The sequence below is a fragment of the Hemiscyllium ocellatum genome, chromosome 4 (assembly GCF_020745735.1).
Source record: "Hemiscyllium ocellatum isolate sHemOce1 chromosome 4, sHemOce1.pat.X.cur, whole genome shotgun sequence".
NCBI classification, from domain to species: Eukaryota; Metazoa; Chordata; class Chondrichthyes; order Orectolobiformes; family Hemiscylliidae; genus Hemiscyllium; species Hemiscyllium ocellatum.
The window spans coordinates 81,988,906-82,014,082 of record NC_083404.1 but is presented as its reverse complement, the minus strand read 5'-3'; the positions used below and the strand labels follow the sequence as shown (position 1 = coordinate 82,014,082).

At 37.5% G+C, this 25,177-nt stretch overlaps 1 protein-coding gene across 3 annotated transcripts in view; it reads right to left on the bottom strand.

Annotated features, from left to right (window-relative positions):
- Positions 1–25,177, bottom strand: part of LOC132815432 (nucleolar protein 4-like) — a 346,961-nt gene that overhangs the window by 37,812 nt on the left and 283,972 nt on the right. For 2 of the 3 annotated variants that reach the window (XM_060824364.1, XM_060824366.1), the window contains one exon: positions 17,145–17,336. The exons of the other annotated variant lie outside the window; for it this stretch is intronic. In XM_060824364.1, coding sequence (XP_060680347.1) covers positions 17,145–17,336 — 192 coding nt within the window. The remainder of the gene's footprint in view (positions 1–17,144; positions 17,337–25,177) is intronic. 3 annotated transcript variants of the gene reach the window in all.

Below are 25,177 nucleotides of genomic sequence, written 5' to 3'. Positions count from 1 at the left end.
CTGTTGGTTAAGAAGATCCTCCTTTTGCACCAGCAATTTTATGGTTTTGGGGTTCAAAATCTTCCCTTAGAAGAAGGTCAACTTCAATAAAGCAGCAACTTGCAAAAGTTGATAACATAAAGACAGCATATCTTTCAAATTTTACTTTTTTTTTGGATTTGGGTGATTAGGAAAACAATTGTTTTACAAACAAGGATTGTGGATGAAATTGCTGCACTTTGAAAGAGCAAATTACTAACAGGGCTGGATGAGATGCATCTCAGGATACTGAAAGAAGTGACAATGGTAATTATGGAAGCAATGGCCACAATTTCTCATTGTTCCATAGACTTCAGTGTGATGCCAGAGGATTGAGAATTGTGAATGTTATACACTTGTTCAAAGAGTGTAAAAATAATCCCAGAAATTACAGGCAGTCAGTTTAATTTTGGTGAAGAGGTCATTTATTGAAATAGTAATTTGGGTGAAAATATATAGTCAGCATAGACAAATGCAGGTTAATTAAGGAAAGCCAGTATGGATAAATTGTGCTTAATCAAGTTGCTGGGATCTTTTGAAGGGGTTACTTAAAGACTTGGTGAGGGCTATGCAGTTGATGTAATACACATTTACTTCCAAAAGGCCACACAACAGACTTATGAGCAAAGTTAAACTACATGGAATAAAAGGGACAGTAGTGACATAGATACAGGCGTTTGACCCTGGCATTTCCACACACACACACACACACACACACACACACACGTATATATATTAATTGACTAAGATCTTCTGTACAGGACACAATTTTGTGGGTGATACAGATGTGGGAAGCACTATAAACCGTGGACAGAACTACTTTAAAAAAAAATCACAGAAAAGCTATGGTGGAATGGTGGACAGGTGGCAGATGAAATTCGATGTGGAGCCAAGCAAACTGATGAATTTTGGTGAGAACATAGCAGGCTTGTGGTGAAAATGACAGGACCAATGCAACATACAGACCAAATATCCTCCTTTTGCACCAGCAATTTTATGGTTTTGGGGTTCAAAATCTTCCATGAGAAGAAGAACAACTTGGATTAGGTAGCAACTTGCAAAGGTTGATAATGTATAGATAACATTTTTTTTTCAAATTTTATTTTCTTTTGATTGTGGGCTGATTAGGAAAACAATTGTTTTACAACTAAGGATTGTAGATGAAATTGCAGCACTTTGAAAGAGCAAGTTACCAAAACCAAACTTAGGTTGTGTTTACATTGTTGTTTTGTTCAAGAAGTGGGGGAAGCTGTAGATGGACTGGCACCAGAGCATAGTCTTATATGCTGTAGTGATTCAAGTGATCATCTGAATACGTGTTAAATATTGGAATGGTTCCTGTCTTTACTACTGTTTCAGGCAGTGAGTTCCAGATACCCACAACCCTGGTTGAAAAAGATTCTTCCATATATCCCTCTACATCCCTGCTCTTTACCTTAAATCCATGCCACTTGGTTATTGATCTCACTACTAAGGGGGAAGGTTTCTTTATATCTACCCTCTATCTACATCCCTTATAATTTTGTACACCTCAAGTAAGTTTCTAGTTAATCCCTGCCACCCTTCTTGATTAATGATACCATATTTGCAGTCCTCCAGTCCTTAAGCACCTCTCTGGTGTCAAGAGATGATTTGAAAATTAATGTTAAAGTCTCTGCAATTTCCTCCTTTGCTTCCACAGTAGCTTTGGAAATATCTCGTCTGGGCTTGGGGACTTAATTTTAAACTTGCTAAAACCACCAATAGTGCCTTCTTAGATTATATCACTTTTCTCTAATTTCTATACCTATATCATTCTTCTCTAGCATTATTACAGATGTAAAATTCTCATTTATAGCCTCACCTAAGTCTTCAGGATTCTCAAACAATTTGCCACTTAGATCTCTCATGCCCCCCCCCCCCCCCGCTTTTGCTGCTTATCCTCTTGCCTTTGTGTTATTTATAAAATACTTCTGGACTGCCCCTTTTCTTTAATCTAACCATGGATTGTTTTTATCCCCTCTTCACTTTCCCAAGTTCTTTTTCAAGTAACCTCCCTGCACATTTTATATGCTCTAGGGTTTCTGGTATTCTGAGCCCTTGGTATCTACCATAAACTTCCCTATTTTCCCTTATTATAGTGTTTCATAGTTCAATTGATCCCAGGGGTAAGATGAAGAAAGAAATCTTTAAACCTTTTGATCACATGCTGTGACACAGTGATGGTGACATGAGCATGTCTATTAAATGGATGCTGACCGGAAATAAAATACATCATCTCACTTGTTCCAAATATAAAAACATATCCCAAACTGATGTATTATACTTGGTTATACATAGGCACATATTGTCAATTCAACAATTTGTACAAGTATAGATGTATACGAGACTAACATTTCAAACATTGTTGTCTTGCTGTTTTTGTTCACTGCATAATCATTATTTTCTTCCCCATTTTGTTCATGGATGTTTGGTGTGCCAAATATTGGTCTGTGCTGGCTTCTGTTCTTTTATAATATCACACCATGATCAGTAATGATTCTGCATGATCTCATCATCCAAAAAATAATTCTAACAGGCTTTATTTGGTGTGGAGGCAATCACTAGCTCAATGGAACTCTCTGTTCCTTTTCAGAAAGCCTTTTGCAGTGGTACTTCCAGCCAAACTGGTCAATAAAATCTTGCAATTGTTGTCTGATGACATGGGTTAGTCTGTTCACCCAGAAGTCAATCCTAACCTGGGTCTTCGAGAATTTATAAGATCTTTTCTGATTCTTTCTGAACATCCATGGAAAGATCAGAAAAGTTAAGTCTGTGAAGCCCCATCTTGCTAAGGGCAAGTCAGGTTTTCAGTGTGCTCTTTTTTCAGGATCAGCAATGATTTGGTTTGTTAAAATAAACTCCATATGTTGTCTGAATAGTTATAATTCAGTAAGGATGTCACTGGATGATGCCATTTCATAATTAAGCCTTTTCTTTCTATTTTCCATTGCAGGTCCTGCTTTATTTTTACATTTAGAATGAAGAGCAGTATTTGTTTATTGGTTTTGCTTTTCTCTCCTTTTATTTTTCATTTCCTTGTTTCTGTATCCCTTAGTTTCTCAATGACATTGCTCCTAGGTTGTTTCTGGTCCCTTTAAAACTACAACTCTAAGAACTGTAGGCTAAATGTTTCAGATGTTCATGCTTGTAGTTGCAGGTTTTGCAGATGGCTTTCACATCAAATAAAGAGTAATGATGTCTGTAGGCTTTTTTAATTTTCATACTGATTTAGACAAAGAAAATGGTGGATATGAATGAAGTCTGGATACAGATAAACATCCTTAATGTAGATAAACATTTTGAAGTGTTTAAAGCTCTACCTAACATTCCTTGGGTGATTATTGTTTCTGAAGGGGTCTCCATAGACTCTGTGTCTCCATTCCAACTACAATGTGGACTGCATAATAATGTTTAATTGAGTAGGCATTTTAATCTAAGTCAAAAGTCTTTTGCTGAGAATGAGGTGCAGAATATGTATGCCATTACAAGTGGTGAATACTCAGGTGAGACTGTAGGTAGTTTTGTGTCTTTTCTCATCAATACAGCAACAAACTTTACCGTTGATATTTCTCAAACTCTCATCCCTGTCACAGGCACTTTTCAGGTAAATGATGGGCTGATTATTCTGTTTCTGTTCAAGACTGATTACAGTTCCAGTGTACTGCAAAAAATGTCACCCTAGACAGGTTCAAATGCTACTTTGTCAAAGGCAGAAGCCCAATGGAAAAAATTCTATTCAGTAGACTTGGCCTCAGATTGGACAATCCTAACAAAGCATCCAATGGCCTAACAAAGCGTCCAATGGCGTGCAATCGCCATTAGATTCTGATTCTGTTGTAGTTGGACTCATGGTGGGTAAGTCTGGTAATTGGAAGTGTAAGTTTCCCATCAAACTACTGCAGATCTGTACATACTCAGGATTCTATGGTACATCAGGAATATAGATTGAGTCAGAAGCCTCTCCACATAACAGAAGATTTGGGCCCAACTTGATTGATGATATAGTCTTTAATAACAAAATCCTTAAATTATTAGATTTGAATAGACTAAGAGGTACTGTCATACTTGGTGTCTCAAATTTGCCAGTTTCATAATATTTGGAGTGGTTTCCATTTAAAATCTGTACCCAAGTGTCACAGGAGCTTAGAAGACTTGAAACAGGACCATTGAGCACATTGACTCATCCACATTGATATCAAAACTAGTCAGTGCTCAGTGCAAAAAAAACCTCAAGATTATCCATCAGTCCTCACCAAACCACTCACTATTCTAACTAGAAACATATTGCAGTTCCTTCATTGTCACTGAGTCAAATTCATGGAATTCTCTCCCTAAGGACATTGAGGGTCAACCTACGGCACATGATCTACAGCGGTTTGACAAGGCAGCTCACCACCACCCTCAAGGATAATTAGGGACGGAATGTAAAAAAACGCGGTCAACAGATCAAACAGGTATCCACTTTCTATAATCCAAGAATTACCATCTTTATTTCAAGACTCCACAATCTTTAAGAAGTTCATTATGTGACAGAGCATGCTTTCAATACCACTAGTGGAGCAAAGCTGATACTTTGCAGCTTTTCTTACATATGAAGGTGTATTACAGTACCACAGAATGCTCTACGGACTAAATTCAGCTCATCCGAAGGGATAGCTTTTTCAGTCAGGTCAGACATTGAGGAGATGCTCAATCTACTTTACAATTTTGTTGCTCACGAAGAAACAACTGACATTCCCCAAGCAAAGGTGCATATTCATGGCATCTGAGGTTTAATTGCAGAGTGACAACTCATATAATAAATCCTATACTTGACAATATTAAAGCCTTTCGTGCACTTCCAAACTTGTCTTAGATGAAATAATTGACACTGTTCTCACTATTGTACTATCAACTTTTATCACAAATTCATGCCTAAGTTTGCAGAGACCGCAAAGTCTCTTTGAAAGCTACTATGCAAAAATGCACAATGGGAAAAGTCAATCATATAGCAAACAGCATTTGACATATTAAAGGTGAAGATAATATCTTCATCAATCCTTGCACATTTCAACCTACGTGCAAAACCAAACGCTACAACAGATGTATCAGGAAAAATGTCTGGAGCTGATAGAAATTAAAAATAAATCATTGGCAATCACTTCCATTGTTGGAAACTGTATGCAAATATTTTGTTCGAGAGCATAGAAAACTAGCCTGAACACAACCATCTGATAAAGGAGCAGTGCTCCGAAAGCTAGTGCTTCCAAATAAACCTGTTGGACCATAACCTGGTGTTGTGTGACAACCACCCGATGAAGGAGCAGTGCTCTGAAAGCTAGTACTTCCAAATAAACCTGTTGGACCATAACTTGGTGTTGTGTGACAAGCACCTGTTGAAGGAGCAGTACTCTAAAATCTAGTGCTTCCAAATAAAGCTGTTGGAGTTTAACCTGGTGTTGTGTGATTTTTAAACTTTGTACACCTCAGTCCAATACCGGTTCTTCCAAATCACTGCCTCAATCTATACTAGTGAACATTGGCACAACATCTCCATGATATAAAATTCACTCTCAGTAACAATCACCAATTGCCTGGTAATATTGTTAGCTATGTCAGGATGAGGCCATCAGCCTTTACACATCTGCAGATGGTCAAATTGTCTTTATCAGTGCAAGTTTGAGGTTCAGTATCTCAGAGGTTCACATAATCAAGTAATGGACATGCTTATTGAAATTACTATCACAAACAGCATTTTCAACAGGGAAGTGATTTGCAACAATGAATACTATAATCACAGTAATTCTACATGCAATAATGAATCTTGTTACACAAGAGTAGCTAAAGACAGAATCTGTCAAAAACAGCATATTCCAGAAAGTTTTTAAAAGTGCCTGACATTCAGTACCTAAAACTTCACCAGCCTCACAAAACAGAGGAAGAGCTGATCCTAGATGCACTCTGTAAATTCTTTTCATGTTGCTCTTGCTCGCCTATCTCATTTGTCCAATATGCAGGTTAAAATCACCCATGACAATTTTTTGCCTTTCTTACATACTTACATTATTTATACTTTATTCTACAATGAGGCAACTTTTTGGGGAGCCTACTCACAAGTAACTTCTTTCCCCTGTTAGTCTTTATTTCCACTCAATCTGATTCTTAAGAATGATCTATTGCACTTATGTCTTTATTACTCATCACCACATCGACTCCTTCCTTTATTAACAAAACTACTCCATCTCCTTTTTGCCTGTTCTTCTGGAATGTGGGATATCCTTGAATATTGAGTTCACAGTTCTCGTGACCAGTCAACCATGTCTCAGTAACAGCTATCAAGTCATATTATTTTGATTCTGTCCTATCTACAACTCTCATTATACAATTCACCAGGATAAGCATGGTTCAAGTGAAGGTTATCCTGATGGAACAACTCTCTTCTTCCTCAGAGTTGGTGCCAGTGCTCCATGAATTGCAATAGAATTTACTTAGGTTGGCAGGCTCTCTCCTTATTCCCTTTGTGTCAACTCATTTCTCTCCCTCGCCAATTTTCAGCCACTCATTTCTACTCCTGTGTCTAGTCACCCACTGCTCCTTTTACCTAATAGACTCTCACTTCTATTGGTGTTGTTGGCAAACTGACCACTCCACACTAACCTTGCTAATCTTCAGTTTTGCTCAATAATACACCTTCCCCCTCCTACCTCACCTGGCAAAATGACTCCCACATGGCCTCAGCTGGCAGATGAGCTTGCACATCCTCCCTTCTCCATAGCTTTGCTTACCTTGATCACCATTGCTCCTCACTTTCTCTTTGCACCTCCAATCACAGACTGTTTTTCCCGTGAGTTTGCTGCTGATAGATTCCATGAGTAAGTCTATCAGCAGCAAACCCACAGGTTAAGCGGCCTGTGCTTGGAGGATTAGCTCCTTTCAAAATTTCTCACATAAAAAAGTGACATTTTTCTGATTGGTTGTCACCATGATTCATTTCTTCTGTGTTGTTTGCCCACTTTTGGAGGTAAATTTGCTTTTCCTTGTGTACTTTCGGTATAATTTCACACATAAGCATTTGACTGGTTATCCAGGAAGTGCTACAAAAACATATATTGCCCATAAAGGACATCGTTAAGAAGAAATAATGATCCCATAACACAGTCTGGTGGCCAGTAATATTTTACAGACTGGAAGCGTTAACTAGAAATTACATCATTTACACTGTGTAAAATCTGTTCTGCATCTCTAAACCAAACCGATGATCAATGAAAACACAGCAATAATACTTTTTATTGAAATGCAAGCAGTCCTGAGCAATCAACATTTCTTTGTTTGTTATACTTAATAACTATATAGCTATTGGACAGAAATCACTATAGCAAATTAATATTAATATATTAACCACTTATTTTTCAGTGGCATTCAAGATAACTTACTTGCAAAATGAGGTTTGCCAAAGACAATCACTACAGACTTTGGACACAAGCCACAGAATTTTTTACATTACATGTGACATTGTGATGCAACCCGCAACTGAATTATGGCATTAAACAATTTGGCGAAGTCATGAAGGATCGTCTGAGAGTTTCAGGGGAATGCTTGAACAATCTATTCATATCCTAAAACCTCAAGATTGTGGACATTAGTGCTTATCAAAAATCTTCATGTCTCAAAAACTTTTCTGTACTTGGAGAAAACACTGCAAATTCTAAGAAATGTCTTACTCTTCCAATCTTTGTTATTTATGATGGTTAATTTAAAATAAAGCATGTAGTTTAACAAAAGGAAAAATATGTAGTATTCAATTGTATCCATGAACTACACTCTAAGCTTTTAGTCAAAACTAAGTGCGCTGACACAGAGACACTAAACTGAAGCAAAAATAGAAAGTGAGCAGACATTTTAGAAGTATTTGTAAGGAAAATTTCTATAATATATGCAGAAATTGGTCTGTACATATTATCAAGAGGCTATATCTTTTATTTATGAAGGTATGAGTTTTTAAACTTTAAACCGAATGGATCTGTCACAAATTGAACTGAGACAAGGTAAATTACTTCAAAATGCAAAACCACTTTGAGAAGGAAGGCAGAACAAACAAATCGCTCTCAGGAGAGGTGGGAGGGAATTTGCAAAAGAGAGAAAATCCTGACAAATCCATCAAAATCTATTACTGTCTAAGGAAAACCTTAACCAATGGGAAGTACTAGATGTTGACACTATGGTTGTTATCAATGATCTAACCTGAAAGAACTGTAAAGGGTCACTGGACCCAAAATTTTGACAGCTTTCTCTCCACAGATGCTGCCAAACCTGCTGAACATTTTCAGATATTTCTGTTTTCGTAACCTGAAATAATTTCTTACAATGCAAACTGGCACCATTATTTTAAGGGAAGTTGCAAGAGCAATTGGAGGTTATTGAATGGGAGACAGCTATCACCACTAATCACTCTCTTTCTCAAAGAAACTGGCCTAAAAAATAATCATAGTAAAAACATTCCAAAAACGCAGAGATTTGAAACATTGAGAAAGTTTGTTACTGCTGAATTTATCGAAGAAACCAAATTAACCAAGCTTGTTACAGTCGATCGTTACATTGCAAAGACATCAAAAAGACTTTCAATTGTATCTTTTATAATCTTCCTTTCTATCCCTTTTTAACATTATATGTGTGTGGTGTAAGTGAACATACATGCGTGCTCAAGTGATTGCACAAAAGTTGTATTTTCAATATTGTATTTTTATTTACTCAGGATTAGCAGTTAATAAGCATGTTATTTCTTAAATTTAAGGATACCTTGTGACTGGCTTTTTACTGTAGACAATGAAATTAGTTAACAGTCTTTAATTAGCAGAAAATATAGTTTTGTACTAAAAATAACTTCAATCTTTGCTGTGATCAACTGAGAAGACTAAACAGAGGGGAACTGATTCACACCTTATAACATGGCTATAATAAAACCTCTCCAAGGCATAAGACACATGTGAGACACTTGCAGCATTGAGCAGTATGTGTCAAAGTTGCGGAGCACTCGAATGTTAGACATGAGTCCTAATGGCTGATAGCTGAATTAAGGGTCTCTGGAAATATATCTCCTTGGTCACGAGATCATGTTGCTTTCACAGTGTATGACTTAAGAGCTTCCTAACACTCCTCAGAAACTTGCCTTGCTCTTCCTTCTGAATTCTATCAATAAGGCCTCAAGACATCTGTGTTCTATTTCACCCCCACTGCCAGTCACTTTCTTTCAAGTAAAGTCTTTCTAACAGTTACAGCAGCTACAGTACCTTGAGCACACCTACCCTTTGAGAGGTGCAGGTTGCCTTTAGGAATTGCAAGCTAGATGTTCATTGTATAATGCTCACTGCTGAGTTTTAACTGAGGGTGCAGCCAGTCAGAACACACTTAATGTTGAGCTTCACACCATAATCATTTGATCGTGTGGTAGTACAAAGCATCCCTGCTGCCTGCCTCAATAAGTCCAAAAGTAGGTGTGGTTGCACATCACGAGCCTGTATCTGATTCTAGGCCTAATCTAATCTTTCCTAGAAAAGTGCTCTGAATGGACTCAAGTGGATTCTCATATCAAGAGACCCTCTGCTTTACTCAAGTATGACTCTTCCTTTTAAAGCTATTTCTCCCTTGCAGGAAAAGCCACATTCCTTGATCAGTACTTCTGCATTTGGTGGGCTGAAAGACAGAGGGAGTAAAAGATCAAATCTATATTTGTTTCACTTGGTGAGAAGGGATATCAATCTCAAATGCTGAGTACTGTGGAAATAGCACAAATATTTAGAGGTCGAAAATAGTTAGAACAAAATGTGTACAAAACATATCCCTTCTCCTCACTTACATAGCCGAGTTAACAAAAAACCTAATTTATTCTGATTTGGCTCATAGAAGCACAGCATGTTAGATTTTTTTTTTCTCTAAGTAGTGAATAGAACAGAATTTGTCACTTCAGTATTAAATCATTAATTTAATAGAATCTTAGGGCCAAATCCAGTTCTGTTTGGGCAACTGAAACAGAATGGGATTTCCAGCCAACTGTTGTTTTTGTCCCCACGCCTTGTGTACTTCCTGGTGCATAGGTATTTAAAACTTTGACTGATGATGCCACCAGTTACTTCCCAAGTAAAAACAAATCTGAACAGGTTTGAAAATTGATGTACCATGGCTAGAAAAAACATACATAAGTAAGTAATACTGGGATGGAGAACTACTATCAAGTGTATTTTTTCTCATGGAATTAGAAATAGCATTGGTGACATCGACAATAGCACACCAAATTTAAAAAAAAATCAGAACAAACCCGGCGACACAAAAAAAAGAGAATAAATGGATTTGCTGTTAAATTGTTTCATGTTCTTGAATATTACCTCCTATAAGTCTTTACGGACTAAGAATTTTTATTTTACAATTTTAAATCATTATTTCAGAAGGACAATTAATTCATAAAACACAGTTTGGTTTCTCAGCTGCCTTTGAATTGTTAGTGCAGTCATTTGGAAAATCTGGAATAACAATTTTTCCCCCAATCTCTCCATGTTAATAATAACATGGCCACAACAAAAAGATTTTACTTTTAGAAATTCAGTTATTCAATGGTTCAGGAAAAAAACTTGAATATCTTGCAAACTGAATTTGAGTGTAATTGCATTGTTAAAGATGATGCAGCATGATTTGTCAAAAACAGTTATTGCAGGTTAAAATGTGACTCTGCACACGCAGTGATCCGATGCCTGCTCTCTGCTTCTAAACTCCAAAGTTGTTTTCCATGAATGTTCTTATAGATACATAAACCTCACATAATACTGTTCTACAAAACTGGGAGATGCCCAAAGCATGTAATTATCCATTCCAAATACAGGCAGGAGAGAGCCCAGCAGCCCTCCAAAAGGTCTGGAGTAGTAGGTTGGAACCAATAAAGGTTTTGTACATATTTTTTCCTACCAAGCGATGAGATTGAATCTCAGAATATTCTGGCTACGAGATAGGCACTTTAACCCATTAAGTCATGAGATGATGTTCAACTGCATTACTTAAAATTAGTGAACAAACATGAAGGGCAGAATTTTCCTGTTCCTGGTGTTTCAATGAAAATGGCAAGTGAAATCACAAAATAACAGGAGAGTGAGGAAACAGAATTTGTCAACTGTGAGAAAGCCTTGGCTGATTTATTCATCAGCCTGAGATGGTGATTTTGTAATCTCACACTTGCGTGATAGCAAGCTTACTGAATTACATCTGAATGTTATTAATATTCCAACATTGCACTTTCAATCTTTCACTCTTTAAATGAGAAACTCAATGGCGCAAAGCCTTAACAAGTGAAACAGAATGGGTACCTGATGATTTGTCTCACCAGAATCTGGTGTAGCTCACAGAATGCCACTGCCCTAACTTTGCTTTATGTGCCACTGCTTTTTCTGTACAAGGCCCCATGATGGTCAACACAGCTCAGCATTGAGAAAGCACCAGCAAAAAATCATGCCTGCTCTCAGACTAGTTCAGCTACTACTTCAGGACTACAATTATCTACTTTGTAGCTGAAGGACACATAGGACTTGCACATTTTTGCCAGGCCACTTTGCACTGAGGGATGGCCAGGCATTTCATTTATTTATTCAGGACATTTAGTATTGACATACAACCAGGCATCTTTTGACTCATTGCTCACTTTTTAGCACACAAGGTCTTTACCTAACTTAGAGGTAGATAGATTCTGTGGTTGAGTTTACTTGTTTTCGAATTTGAGCAGATACAGAAGTCATAGCTGGCTTGGCCAGCATTTATTTTCCAATTGGCTGTTGAGTGCGATATAGACTTACAATGTTGAATTTATCCTGCTTTTTGAAGACAGAACATTTCAAAGCAATTTTCCAACATTATTAGGTACATGCCACTGTTGTAGTTAATAGCTATTTCCAGAGTATTAACCTTCAATACTGCTGCGGGAATATCATGATTTGCAGCATTCAGTGTCTTTGGCTGTTTCTTAATATTATATGAAGTGAATGAAATTGTTTGATGATTGGCACCTTTGATGCAGGGTACCTCAGGAGGAGGCATCTACCCAGCATTTTTGGCTGAAGCTGGATACAAATCCTTCAGCACTATTTTCTGCACTGATGTGCTGGGCTCTTTCAGTTTGAAACAGTGTGCCTCCTCCTGCCAGTATTTGTTTAATTTTCCATAACTATTTGGACTATATGTGGCAGGGCTGCAGAGCTCAGAACTAATCTGTTGACTATGGGATCAACTAGTCCTCGATTATTCCATTCTCTGTTTGATATGCAGGAAACATATTGTTGTAGCTTCACCAGGTTGACACCTCATTTTTAGGTATAGCTGGTGCTGCTTTTGGTAGGCCATTCTCCAGTCTTCATTGGACCAGGACTGATCCCTTGGGTTGACGGTGTTGGAAAAATGGAGGATATACCAGGCCATGAGGTTACAGATTGATTGCTGCTGATGAGTTACAGAGCAGTCTTAAGATGTTAGATCTGTTCAATGTCAGTTCCATTTAACATTCTAGTAATGCTGCACAACATGATGGAGTGTGTCACTAATGTGATGAGACTTTCTTTCCACAGAAACTGTGCAGTGGATTCCTGAAGAAGGGCTCATGCCTGAAACATCGATTCTCCTGCTCCTTGGATGCTGCCTGACCTGCTGCGCTTTTCCAGCAACACATTTTCAGCTCTGATCTCCAGCATCTGCAGTCCTCACTTTCTCCAGTGGTCATTATAACCAATACTGTCATGGACAGATATTTCTGCAACAGATAGATTGGTGAGGATGAGGTTAACTAAGTTTTTTCCCCTCTTGTTCACACCTACACTATCTGCTGTAAATCCAGTCTGGCAGATATATCATTTCGGATGGGGTGGCAGGTTGGTTCAGTGGTTAGCACTGCTGCCTCACAGTGCCAGGAAGCCAGCAGGTGACTCTCTGTGTAGAGTATGCATATTCTCCCCAGGTCTGCATAGGTTTCCTTCAGGTGCTCCGGTTTCCTCCCACTGTGCAGGTGTGGTGGATTGGCCATGCTAAGTTGTCCATTGTGTCCAGGGATGTGCAAGCTAGGATTTGGCATGCTAGGTCAGTATTGGCACTACCAAGCCACTCCCAGGGATGAACACGAAGATTATCCAGTTGGAGTACATTCTGTGTCCTTTCCACCATCAGTACTTCTTCCATTCAACATGGAATACATGTATCATTGTGAAAATATTTTGCTATAATAAAATATGTAATAACAGAGCATTTAGAAATCCCTAACATAATTTAAGCAGCATAGCTTTATTAGAATTCTTTGAAGAGGTAACAATATGGGTAGATAAGGGGAACTCATAGGTACAATACACTTGGATTTCCAAAAGGCATTCAATAAGGTTCCCCACTGTAGTTTACGTAAAATTATAGATTGGTTAACTAATAAAGACAGAGAGTTAGGATAAGCAGAGGCGCATTTTTAGGATGGCAATCTGTAAATTATGGAGTATCACTTGGATCAGTGCTTAACTCATAATTATTTACGATGACTTAGATGAGGGAATTTGTGGAAAGAACAGGTGAGAAGGCAAATGGTGAGGAAGACAGAAAGAGTCTACAGAGGGCGATAGACTGGTTAAAATCTTGGCAGATGGAATACAATGAGGTAAAATGTGAGGTTGTACATTTGGCAGGAAAAATAGAGGTGATGAATAGTATTTAAATGGAGAAAGACGACAGAAAGCTGAAGCACAGAGGGAGTGGGAATCCATGTGCATAAATCACTGAAATCTAGCATACAAATTCAGCAGGTAGTAGGAAAGGCAAATTGAATGTTGGCCTGTACTTCAAAGGGAATGGAGTTAAAAAGTAGTTAAATATTGCTAAAACAAGGTACTAGACACACCTAGAATACAGTGAAAAGGTTTTGGCTCTTTATGGAAGGAAAGATATACTGGCATTGGAAGCAGTTGAAATAAGGTTGACTTGGTTGATCCCAGATATGGAGGGATTGCATATTGAGTATATTGGGCCTGTACTGTTCAGATGAATGAGAGGCAACCTTATTGAAACATTTAAAGCTTTTAAGGAGATTAATAAGGTAAATGTGGAGAGGTTGTTACCCCTTGTGTGAGAATCTTACATTAGAGGACATAATGTCAGAGTAAGTGGTCACCCAGTTAGGACAAAGGTGAAGATGAATTTCATCTCTCAGAGGTTAACGAATTGCTGAAATTCTTTATAACAGAGGGTTCTAGAGGCCAAGTCACTACGTATATTCAAGGCTGAGACAGACAAACATTTAATCAGTAATGTAGTCAAAGGGTTATGGAGTAAAAAGTGGGAAACTGAAGTTGAGGATTATCAGACAATCCATGACCACATCAAATGGCGGAGTAGACTCAGTAGGTCAAATAACCTACTACTGATCCAAAGTCTTGTGATCTTATCTTACACTTATGGTGATTATTGTTCATCAACTGAGGAGGGGTGGTTGGTGGTAATCAGCAGGAGGTTTCTTTGGCCACCTTTGACCTGCTGCCATGAGACTTCATGGGGTTTGGAACCAATGTTGAATAAACCATGGCAGTTCCTTCCTTATTGTATGTCCCTTTGCCATGACATCTGGTAGCTAAATCCTGCTGGTGGGACAAGACATACCCAAGGATGGCAAAGGTGGTGTCCTTTATATTGTCCATTAGTTACGATTCTGTAGGGTGATCTTAAACTGCACCGTGTTAGGTACTCTCGCTGCCTGATACCTGATAACTTGCTTCCAAGTCTACTCTGCAGAATGGTTGACCTGATGATTTTTATTACTTTGAGGAAATCATCAGCATTCTACGCATGGTTGATCTTTCAAATAAATCAAGGAAACACAACTGTCTCACCATATGACTTTTCACAAGTGTAAGCTTTTCTCCAAATAAGGGAAGCTGTATCAAGCAGACCCTACATCTTGTGTTGTTCATTAACATCTCTGAGATCCATGTGGTCTAGTTTGGATGGGGAAAGCCAGTGTGAAATAATGGAAGGACGGTGTTGGCTACTTCACTCTACCAAATTTTTCCTTTTGCCCAATTTGAGACAGGCAGTCTGGAAACTCCATCTTTCTTCTATGTCTGCCTATTCTTGAACAAAGATCTGTGAATTTCCTCAAAGGTTGTGAATGTCTATATATAATTAGATAATCATTTGAGACTTAATATTTATTGCAGATCAAATGCTAAAGCTCACACAATTTGCAGCAACCATTTAAACAGCTTGTTTGTGTCCAGTCATTAGAAGTACTGATTGAGTTCATAAGAAGATGTCATTGGACCAGACAAGAGGTAGCCATATTTTCCTGAATGGCAGTAACAGATGGCAGTGACAAATTTTGCATCCTCAAATGAGTAGATAAAAGGCATCAACGGGAGATTAGGGAGCCCTCTGTTCCTGTGAACTCTTCTCCTCATCATCTTTGATTTTCTTTGACAAAATGATCAATGTTGTAAAGGCTTACTTTATTTTTTTTACTAAATATGACTTCAAAAGAGCTCTGCTATCTCTAGAGGATCCAAAAAGGTCACTTATCCACAGAAAAGAACAAACATGTGTGACAAATAACCAAATATATAATAACATTGATGAAAATCAGTAGTTACTAGCAATTTCAGTGAAATACAATTATGTAGTGATTCTGTTCCACAATGTCAATCTTATTCCCAAAGCATACTGGTGTGGGATTAAATGATACAAGTTGAAAATTAGGTTTATTTGCCCAAAGAATACCATCATTTATGATAATAACTGAAAGAAACTCATGTTCATGGGATAATAAAATATAAATTTTACTTCAGCAGATACAACTAATCATGTTGAAAAATGTTTTGAATTCTAACTTCCTTAGAAGTTTTCCACCTAAGCTTCCACATTAACTTAACAGATCAAACTGAAACATAATTTTGTTTTAAACAGCAATAGTATTTTTTTGTTTTACTTTTCAGAATGAAGTAAATCTGCCAGAAATAAAACAAACACCTGCAGATGTTAGAGAGTTAATATAAACAAAATCAGAAAGTGCTGGAGTAATGAGTATGTCTGGCAGTAACTATACAGAGAAAGAAAACAGAGTGAACATTTCGAGTTCAATGACACAGCATCTAGACCTGCTGAATTTCTCCAGCATTTTTGGCTTTTGTTTGTCTTAAATTCAAACAAATCAATTATCTTTTTTTTTCAAAGTGAACAGGAACCAACAAAAGTAAAATTCTCCTGATTGATTGATTTGAATTCCACTAATTTCTTTCTGAAAACCCTATTATTTCCATTTTTTCAAAGGACATTATAGTAAAGGAAACTCTACAAACTAATTGGTCTGGTGTGTATGACAAAAGGTGTTCTGAAAATTGAAATATGTACAGAATGAAGCACTACATAACATATGCTAGAAAATAAGATAGCTCACCTTTCAAAGAAATTCTTTCACCATTTATTTCTGAAAAGAGGGATTAAAGCATTTTCAAGCAGTTTAAATCCTTAACTTTTGTTACCAATATCAGGATAGTAATGAAGACTCAGGCTGTCACATAGTACATTAGCCAGTTGACATGAAACGTCCATAGGAATTGAAGGAGGCCAAGATATTCCAGGTCTCAGGGCTAGTTGGCCAAGTGTTCCTGTGCTGTATATATGGGGGAACTTTCATTTGCACTTCTGTTAAATTATGCTTAAGTTACTAGTTTTATGCAGTGTATTAATGAGAATGAAGAAAAGGAATAACCACATTTATTAGAAATAACTCAGAATATGCTAGAAGTCTGTAGACAGGCACATAGTATAGACAGGTACATCAGGCATAATATACTGTTAAAATGCTTTATGCGGCATTTTGATAAGCAACCTTGAAACTGCAAACATTCACATAAAATATTCTCCTAGACACCAGTGACACAAAAATAAATATGGTTTGGATGATAGGGAAGGGTCTTTTGAGCTGATGTTATCAAAAATAACATTTAAAAAAATCATCAGAATGATTGGGAGGTGGGGGGGGGGAAAGAGTGTGGGTGGAGAAGTCTTGTGATGAGTTTATGCATGGGAATTAGATGCAGACTGGGAATGGGTTGTATTTGGACAGTTCAACTCACCGTCTCAAAACCATTCTTTTTCATCCGCCTGCAGGACTTGAGGTAAGTACGTATGCGCTTCCGGGCACGCTCCTGATATTCAGGGAATTGCCGGCTACATGACTCAATTATTGCCTGGATCTTTTCTTTGGGCTGCTTAGAAATGGGGACCATTCGGTCCAAGTTTTCATCTACAAACAGCCTCACAAACATCTGTTGGCAAGAGGAAGACAGAGGAAAAGAATGCATTGGACCGCTGCTCTATTTTGTACTTCTTTACTCCCATCTTAAGTGGGCACTGCAGGATAAATTCAATGACTCTGCACTCACAATAGGCCACCAAGCTTGATGGAAGAGGGTGATGTGGTGATGGTGCTATAATTCATCAACACTGATTTTCCAATACATGTTGCTGTCTTGTGAGGCTTTCCACTGGGGTGCAGATTCAGTGAATAAACATTTATATCTGCAACCCTATCCAAGCAGGACCATTTTAACATCTATAAAATTTAGTAAGCAACAAAAAATGCTGGCTAATTGAATATGAGAGATTATTCTTGAACTAACTATTGTTGTGTGTGTGTGTGCACGTGCACTATAAAAGAACTAGTACCAGACTATCCATCATAACTATCAAATCTGAAGTTGACATGAGTTTACATTCACTGAGCAAGCTACTGGCATAATGCATTATGGGAATATATTCTCTGCTGTGACCCAATAAGTTCAGAGAAGTGAAGTTCAATAATGTAATTTGGCTGTGTTCGCTGAAACCAATAAAACTATACATTGGTCATGTTTAACGGTCCTAATTCAGCATTTGCTGCATTTGTCTCTTCTTCCCTTACTTCCATTAGAACCTATACATACATTTACCCTCTCTATGATTCTGAAGATAAAACATTAAGAAAATATAAGCTTTTAAGGATATCTAAGAATATTATTTGATAAATTGTTCCATTTCATGAAGAACTATATTTTTATATCTATAATGCTTTTATGCAGAAATCTGAGTCCTGAGCATAATTGCTCTGTTTTAGAGGAAAGCTGTCTAGCTACAATGTATAATTTGAAAACAAATTTCATAGGTAACCCAACATCCAAATATATTATGTTTATAAATTTCTTATTCAAGATGCAAATTTTCTAGATTATACTTTTCAGTAAGATGTTGAAACTACATTTTCACAAACATTTAAATTAAACATTTTAGTTGATTCAAGTGTTTTACAGTTCTAATTAACACCATGTTGGTAGGGTCTCAAACAAATCTTTAAACAATATCCAAACACAATGAGAAAGTAAACTAATAGCTGTCAATATATATTACACTAAGAATAAAACTGGATTTTACATTAAAAAAAGAGCTGCAGATCTCTACTATCATATGTTTCCTATATGTCAGCTACAAAATTGTAATGAATTTATAACAGTCCTCAAGTAGTTGTAAAATTGAAATATCTTACAATGTCGACTTAATTAGGATTATTTGAAGATCTAGTAACAAACAAATCTGAGTTTTGCAGATTATGCCATTGAAACCATAGCCTAATAATTTCTTCAAATTGTTGACCCGAATGGTGCTTGAAAGGTTTTATCTTTAAATTTTCGATCCAAAGATAAGAATATCCAAATATCTTAGCATATTAACCTGTAATAGTGATAAGTTTAAATTTTCTTAATTGTGATAAAGCAAGCAATAATAATTATTGAATCAAATATGTTCTTATGATAATTTAAAAGAGATGAAAACTGCTTTTAGCAACTCCAACAATCTGCTGCAGAAGATGAAGTCGCAAAAAGTATCTGTACAACAATAACAAGATAGATTTGTGTTGTACACAACTGAGGAAGAAATCAGCAAATTGAGTGACATCAATCTCTTTATATTATATTTAATCTTTTTTTAAAATAGGCAGAGAAATGGCAGACATAAAAAAAAATCACCAAACATGAAGAAAATTCAAATATCCAGTTTTGGAAAGTGGTTAAGTTGAGTAAGGATCTTATTGATCTCATGGAAATGTATAAGATTTTGGGGGGAATGGATTGAGTGGATACTGAGAGGATGTTTCCTTTTATGGAGCAGAACTAAACTAAGGGACATAGTTTAAATAGAAAAGTTCTGCCTTTTGGGACAGAGATAACGAGAAATTTGTTTTCTCTGGAAGGGTTGTTAGGAGTGTGGGATTCTCTTCCCCAGAAAGTACTGGAGGCTGAGTCTTTAAGTGTATTCATTAAAAGGTTGAGATTGGTAGATTTTGATAAACAAGAATGGTAACGGTAAGGGGAGCTGAGACCACATCAGATTAGACATGACCTTACTGAACAATGGAGAAGGTGTGAAGTGCCAAATGGGCTCTCCCTGCTCCTAAGTTATATGTTCCTGTGCATCCAGATGATTTGTTCTAGTGGTAAAGCTTGGATTCTTATTTTCATGAGGACCAAAGTTAAAGTTCTAGTCCTATCATGTCATTTTTATAATTAACCTGTTGATGAATTCAAGCCATACTGAAATAGGCTAACAACAGAAAACTGAATGTGTCAGCTTTCTCTGAAAAGTAGAGTGCTACTATAGATAAAAAATGCTTATGAAACCATGACATGGATTGGTACACCAAATTTGCAAGAGGAAGGAGCTTCAGTACACATAGCCATGTATAACAATTTGTATTTATATTGCACTTTTAACATAGTCCCAAGTCACTTCTCAGAAATATTATAAAACAAAATTTACCACCAAGCCAAAAAAGAGATAATCAAAAGTTGTAACAGAGAATGTTGCTTTCTCCCTTAAGATTGCGATAGCTGAAAGCATAGCTGTCAATGTTAAAGTACATAAAATTGATGACATGCAAAAAGTCAGAGTTGGAAGAGTGCAGAGATTTCATAGGTTTGTATGGCTAGAGAAGAGTATTAGGTGAAGGAGGAGTGAGACCATGCAGGTTTTTGAAAACAAGAATAAGAATTTTAAAATTGAACTGCTACACAAGGGCTAGAAATCAATGCAAGTCAGCAAGCACAGGGCTGAAGGGTAAATGAGACTTGCTGCAACTTGGGATACGGACAGCAAAATTTTGAATGAGCTTAAGCTTATTAACAATAAAGATAGAAGACAGCCAGGATAGAACTGGATTTGTCAAGTCTAGAAGTAACAAAGTTATGTGTAAGAGTATCAGCAACAGTTGAAAATAGACAATGATGAAAATGCTAATTACCTTGAAAATTATTATGGCTAACATTTAAATATCTGGATTTTCCAGTGATTGGAAAATTAATGGTGGTCATTGACTATTAAACTTACAATAATCCACCAATTTTCTGTTGGATTATGAGAAGTACCTTCTAACATTACAGTTTGTTACCTGTGGTATTTTCAAGCAAATGGTTTTGTGAACTAACTGGATTGAAGAATTCTCACTAAGTCAAGCAGGTGAAAATTTTAACATCCTGTAATATTAAACAGCACAACTGATTTTCAATTTGTCCAATACCAGATTTAATAGAGACCACACAATGACATAAAAATCAACCTGCTACCAGAAGGCAGAATAACAATTCAAATATTGCAATAAGACTGACGGCCATGGATTAAACCTGCTTTGCAAGTTTAACTCTAATGACTCAATCTGGATAAGATCATAATACATTAGAGCAGAATTAGGCCATTCAGTCCATCAAGTCTGCTCTGCCATTTGATCATGGCTTATATGTTTCTAAGACAAATTCTCCTGTTTTCTCCCTGTAACCCTTGATCCCCTTACAAATCAAAAACTGCCTTAAAACACTGAATGACTGGTTTTCACAGCTCTCTACGCAATGAGTTTCATTGATTAACTACCCTCTCTCTGGCTGAAGAAATTCCTCCTCACCTCAGGTTCAGTCTTAAACTATGCCCTTGGGAATTAGTCTCTCCTATTAGTCAAAATATCTTCTCCATGCACACTCTATCCAGACCTGTTGGTATTATGTAAGTTTAAAACTGATTCCACCTTATCCTTCTAAACTTCATCAGTCCTGAACTGCTCCACATACGACAAGCCCTTCATCCTGGGATCATTCTTGTAAACCTCCTCTGGACCCCTCCTACACAACACATCCTTCCTTAAATATAGGACCCAAAACTGCTCATAATATTCCAAATATAGATTGGATTACCTAAAGAGTGGAAATAGGCCATTTGGCCCAACAAGTCCACACCAACCCTCCAAAGAGTACCCTACTTAAACACATTCCCCTACTCTACATTAACCATTGACTAATGCACCTAATACTATGGGCAACTTAGCATGATCAATTAATCTAACTTGCAAATCTTTGGATTGTGGGAGGAAACCGGAACACCCAAAGGAAACCCAGGCAGACACGGGGAGAATGTGCAGACTCCACATAGCTGCCCAAGGCAGGAATCGAACCAGAGTCCCTGGTGCTGTAAGGCAACAGTGCAAACCACTGAGCCAAACCTTAGCAGTCTGACCAAAGTACAGCCTCAGAATACATTTTTAATCTTATAATCTAGCCCTCATGAAATGAACATTAACATTGCATTTGCCTTCCTAACTGCCAAATGAACCTGCAAGTTAACCTTAGCAGAATCCTCAACTAGGAGTCACAAGCCCCTTTCTCCTTCAGATTTCAAAAGCCTTTTTCCATTTCGAAAATAGTCTAAGCCCGTGCTATTCTTTCCAAAGTGTATAACCTCATACTTTCCTACATTGTATTCCATCTGCCACTTCTTTGCCCACTGTCCAAACCTGTCTAAATCCTTCTGCAGCCTCCCTGCTTCCTCAACACCACCTGTCTCTCCATCTATCTTTTGTGCCATCTGCAAACTTAGAGACAATGCCCTCAGTTCCATCATCCAGATCATCAATGTACAATGTGAATAATTGTGGCTCCAACACAGACCCCTGTAGATCTTCACTCGTCACTGGCTGCCATCCTGCAAAAGACCACTTTATCCCCACTCTCTGCCTTCTGCCAGTCAGCCAATCCTCTATCTAGTACCTTGCCTCTAATATCTTATTTAGCAAACTCCTGTGTGGCACCTTGTCAAAGGCCTCTGGAAATCCAAATAGATTATCTCCACTGGCTCTTCTTTGTTTGACTTGCTCATTACCTCTTCAAATAATTCTAACAGGTTTGTCAGGCATGACCTCCCCCTGACAAAACCATGCTGACTCAGTAATATTTTACCATGCACTTTCAAGTACTCTACAATCTCATCCTTAATAGTGGACTCTAAAATCTTACTGACAATTGAGGTCAAGCTAACTGACCTATACTTTCCTTTCTATTGTCTCGCTTCCTTCTTCAACAGGGGTAATACATGAGCTATTTTCCAGTCCTCTAGGACCCTCCCCAACACCAGTGATTCCTGAAAGACCACCACCAATGCCTCTATTATCTCCTCAGCTATCTTCTTCAGATCTCTTGGGCGTAATACATCCGGTCGAAGTGATTTATCCACCTTCAGACCTTTCAGATTCCCCAGCACCTTCTCCTTAGTGATGGCCAGCCTTCAGGAATCCTGGCAACTGAAGGAGGAAAGGAAAAAACTCAATGAGAAATCTGAGCCCTTACAGCACTGCTTTTGGTTAGAAGGAGCAGAAGTCCTTCACCCAGTCTGCCAAGCTTAACTTCTTCAATTGGGTCAGGCGACTCTCTTTCCCCCTCAAAAATAAATTTTTGAATTGGTGATTGGGATACTCTATGCTCCACTAAGAATTTGAAGGTTCTTGCTTATGGAAACATAGGAAATAGGAACAGAAGGGGGCAGTTCAGCCCTTTGAGACCGCTCTGTCCTTAAATATGATCACGGTTGATCAATCGACTTAGTTCTCTGTTCCTGCTTTTTCCCCTTACTCCTTGATTCGTTTAGTCCTAACAACTACGTCTAACTCCTTTGTGAAAACATTCAATGTTTGACATCAACCACCTTTTGTGGTATAGAATTGAAAAAGCCATGCTGACTGAGCAATATTTTACCATGCACTTCTAAGTATTCCACAATCTCATCCTTAATAGTGGACTATAAAATCTTACCAAGAATCCTGGTCAGGTTAAATAGTCTTTAGTTTCCTTTTTTCTGCCTCCCTCCCTTCTCAGATGGGGTGATACATGAGCCATTGGACTAGAAACATCCTCTAGGTGAAGAAAGGTCTCCTTATGTTAGTCTTGCCTACCCCAGGACTCCCCAGTCATCGGAAACATCCTTTCTGCATTTATCCTGAATAGTTCTGTTAGAATTTTATAAAGAACCCCTTTCACTCCCCTAAACCCCAGTTAATATGGTCTTAACCAATCCATGTGTAAGTCCAGAACTACAGGACACATTTTTAAAATTAGGGGTTGCACTTTTAGGACGGAAATTAGATTGTGCTACTTTAGAAAACTGCCTCAGAAGGTGGTGGAGTAGAGTTCAATGAATATTTTGAAGAGACGTGGATTGATTCTCACTAGGAAGGGGAATCAAAGGTTAACAGGGACAGACAGGAATGTGGAATTGAAAACACAAATAGATTGGCCATGGTCTTAGAACAGCAGAGCAGGTTCCAGGAGTCAAAGGGGCTTATCCTCTCCTATTATAGATGATGATATGTAACTATGGATTCAGAATTAAACTGTTTGAGAATTTTTTTCTCTTTCTTAAAAGGAAACTGGCCTGGTTCCCATAGAAACAACAAAGAGGAAGCAATGGGGAGCAAAGAGCATTAAAATAAATGCAACTTTCACTATGGTTTCTTGAGTGCAGTCAGCCAGTGAATACCACCAGCGCCTCAGGTTTAAATCTTGCATTCCAGTGACACTGAACACTATTCAGATCAAAATACTATAGATGCTGGAATTCTGAAAAAAAAATCAAAGTGCTGGAAAAACTCAGCAGGTTTGGCAGCATCTGAGCAGAGAGAAAAACAGTTGATGTTTCGAACTTCAGTAGTTTTGAAAAGGAGTCATACTGGTCTCGAACATGAACTGTTTCTCTTCTCATAGATGCATGTTGAGTTTCTCTGGCATTTTGTATTTTTTACACTAAATTGTATTTTCTTTTATCTTCCTTTTGCACTGAACATTATCACCTTTGAACTTTCCACTTGTGCATGGATGTGAGAGAGCCCAAAATGACTGCATGAATGTTGCATGCTTGACATTACTATTTTTTATTTTCCTTGATCTGAGCAGGTAATAAACTAAGAAAACCATGTAATTGGTGAATTACATTTATAGTCGAAAGGTATTTTGCCGCATACTAAAAATAACTTAAACCATTGTTGCAACCAACCTAAGTAGATAGAAAACTAAAAATGAAAGTCTCTCAAACAATAATTATATCCTGAAAGAATAAAAATTCACACATAAAATTAAATGTTCAGGTTGAGAGAAGTTATCTGGGAGTGTCATTCCTGCTGAATGCAGCAGCCCTAATGTTTTCTGACACTTGTTCATCAGTACAAAGACTTTCAATATTCTAAGTTTCAGTGCCAAAATCTTTCAATGAAATACCAACCGCAGTGAGGCTTTTGAAGAATCGGTGTATCTTAGACCTCAATTCTGGTTTTCTGAATTGCACTGCACATGTACATTGTCAGACTTTATTATCCAATTTACTCCCTGCTACTGCTAATGACATCACATCTATTCCTATTGTACAATCTGGACTATTGCTGAAATTAAATGGAAGCGCTGCTTCAACCACCTGATGAAGAAGCAGTGCTTCGAAAGCTAGTGATTCCAAATAAACCTGTTGAACTACAGCCGGGTGTTGTGTAATTTTTAACTTTATCCACCACAGTCCAAAGCAGCACCTCCAAATCACAAAATTAAATGGGAGGAGATAAAAACAGAGTTTATGGAAGTTACATGGATTCTATTTTTGCACAACCTATGAATAACCCTTTAAATTATTTTAGCATGAGGATTATCAAAAATATTTTCTGGCAATGGCAACTGTATGTATCTCATTTTTATAAATCTTATAAAATATAATTTCTACCAATCATTAAAGTTTAGTCAGTTCGGATGTAGCTAGATCTTACTACTGCAAATGTTAATGT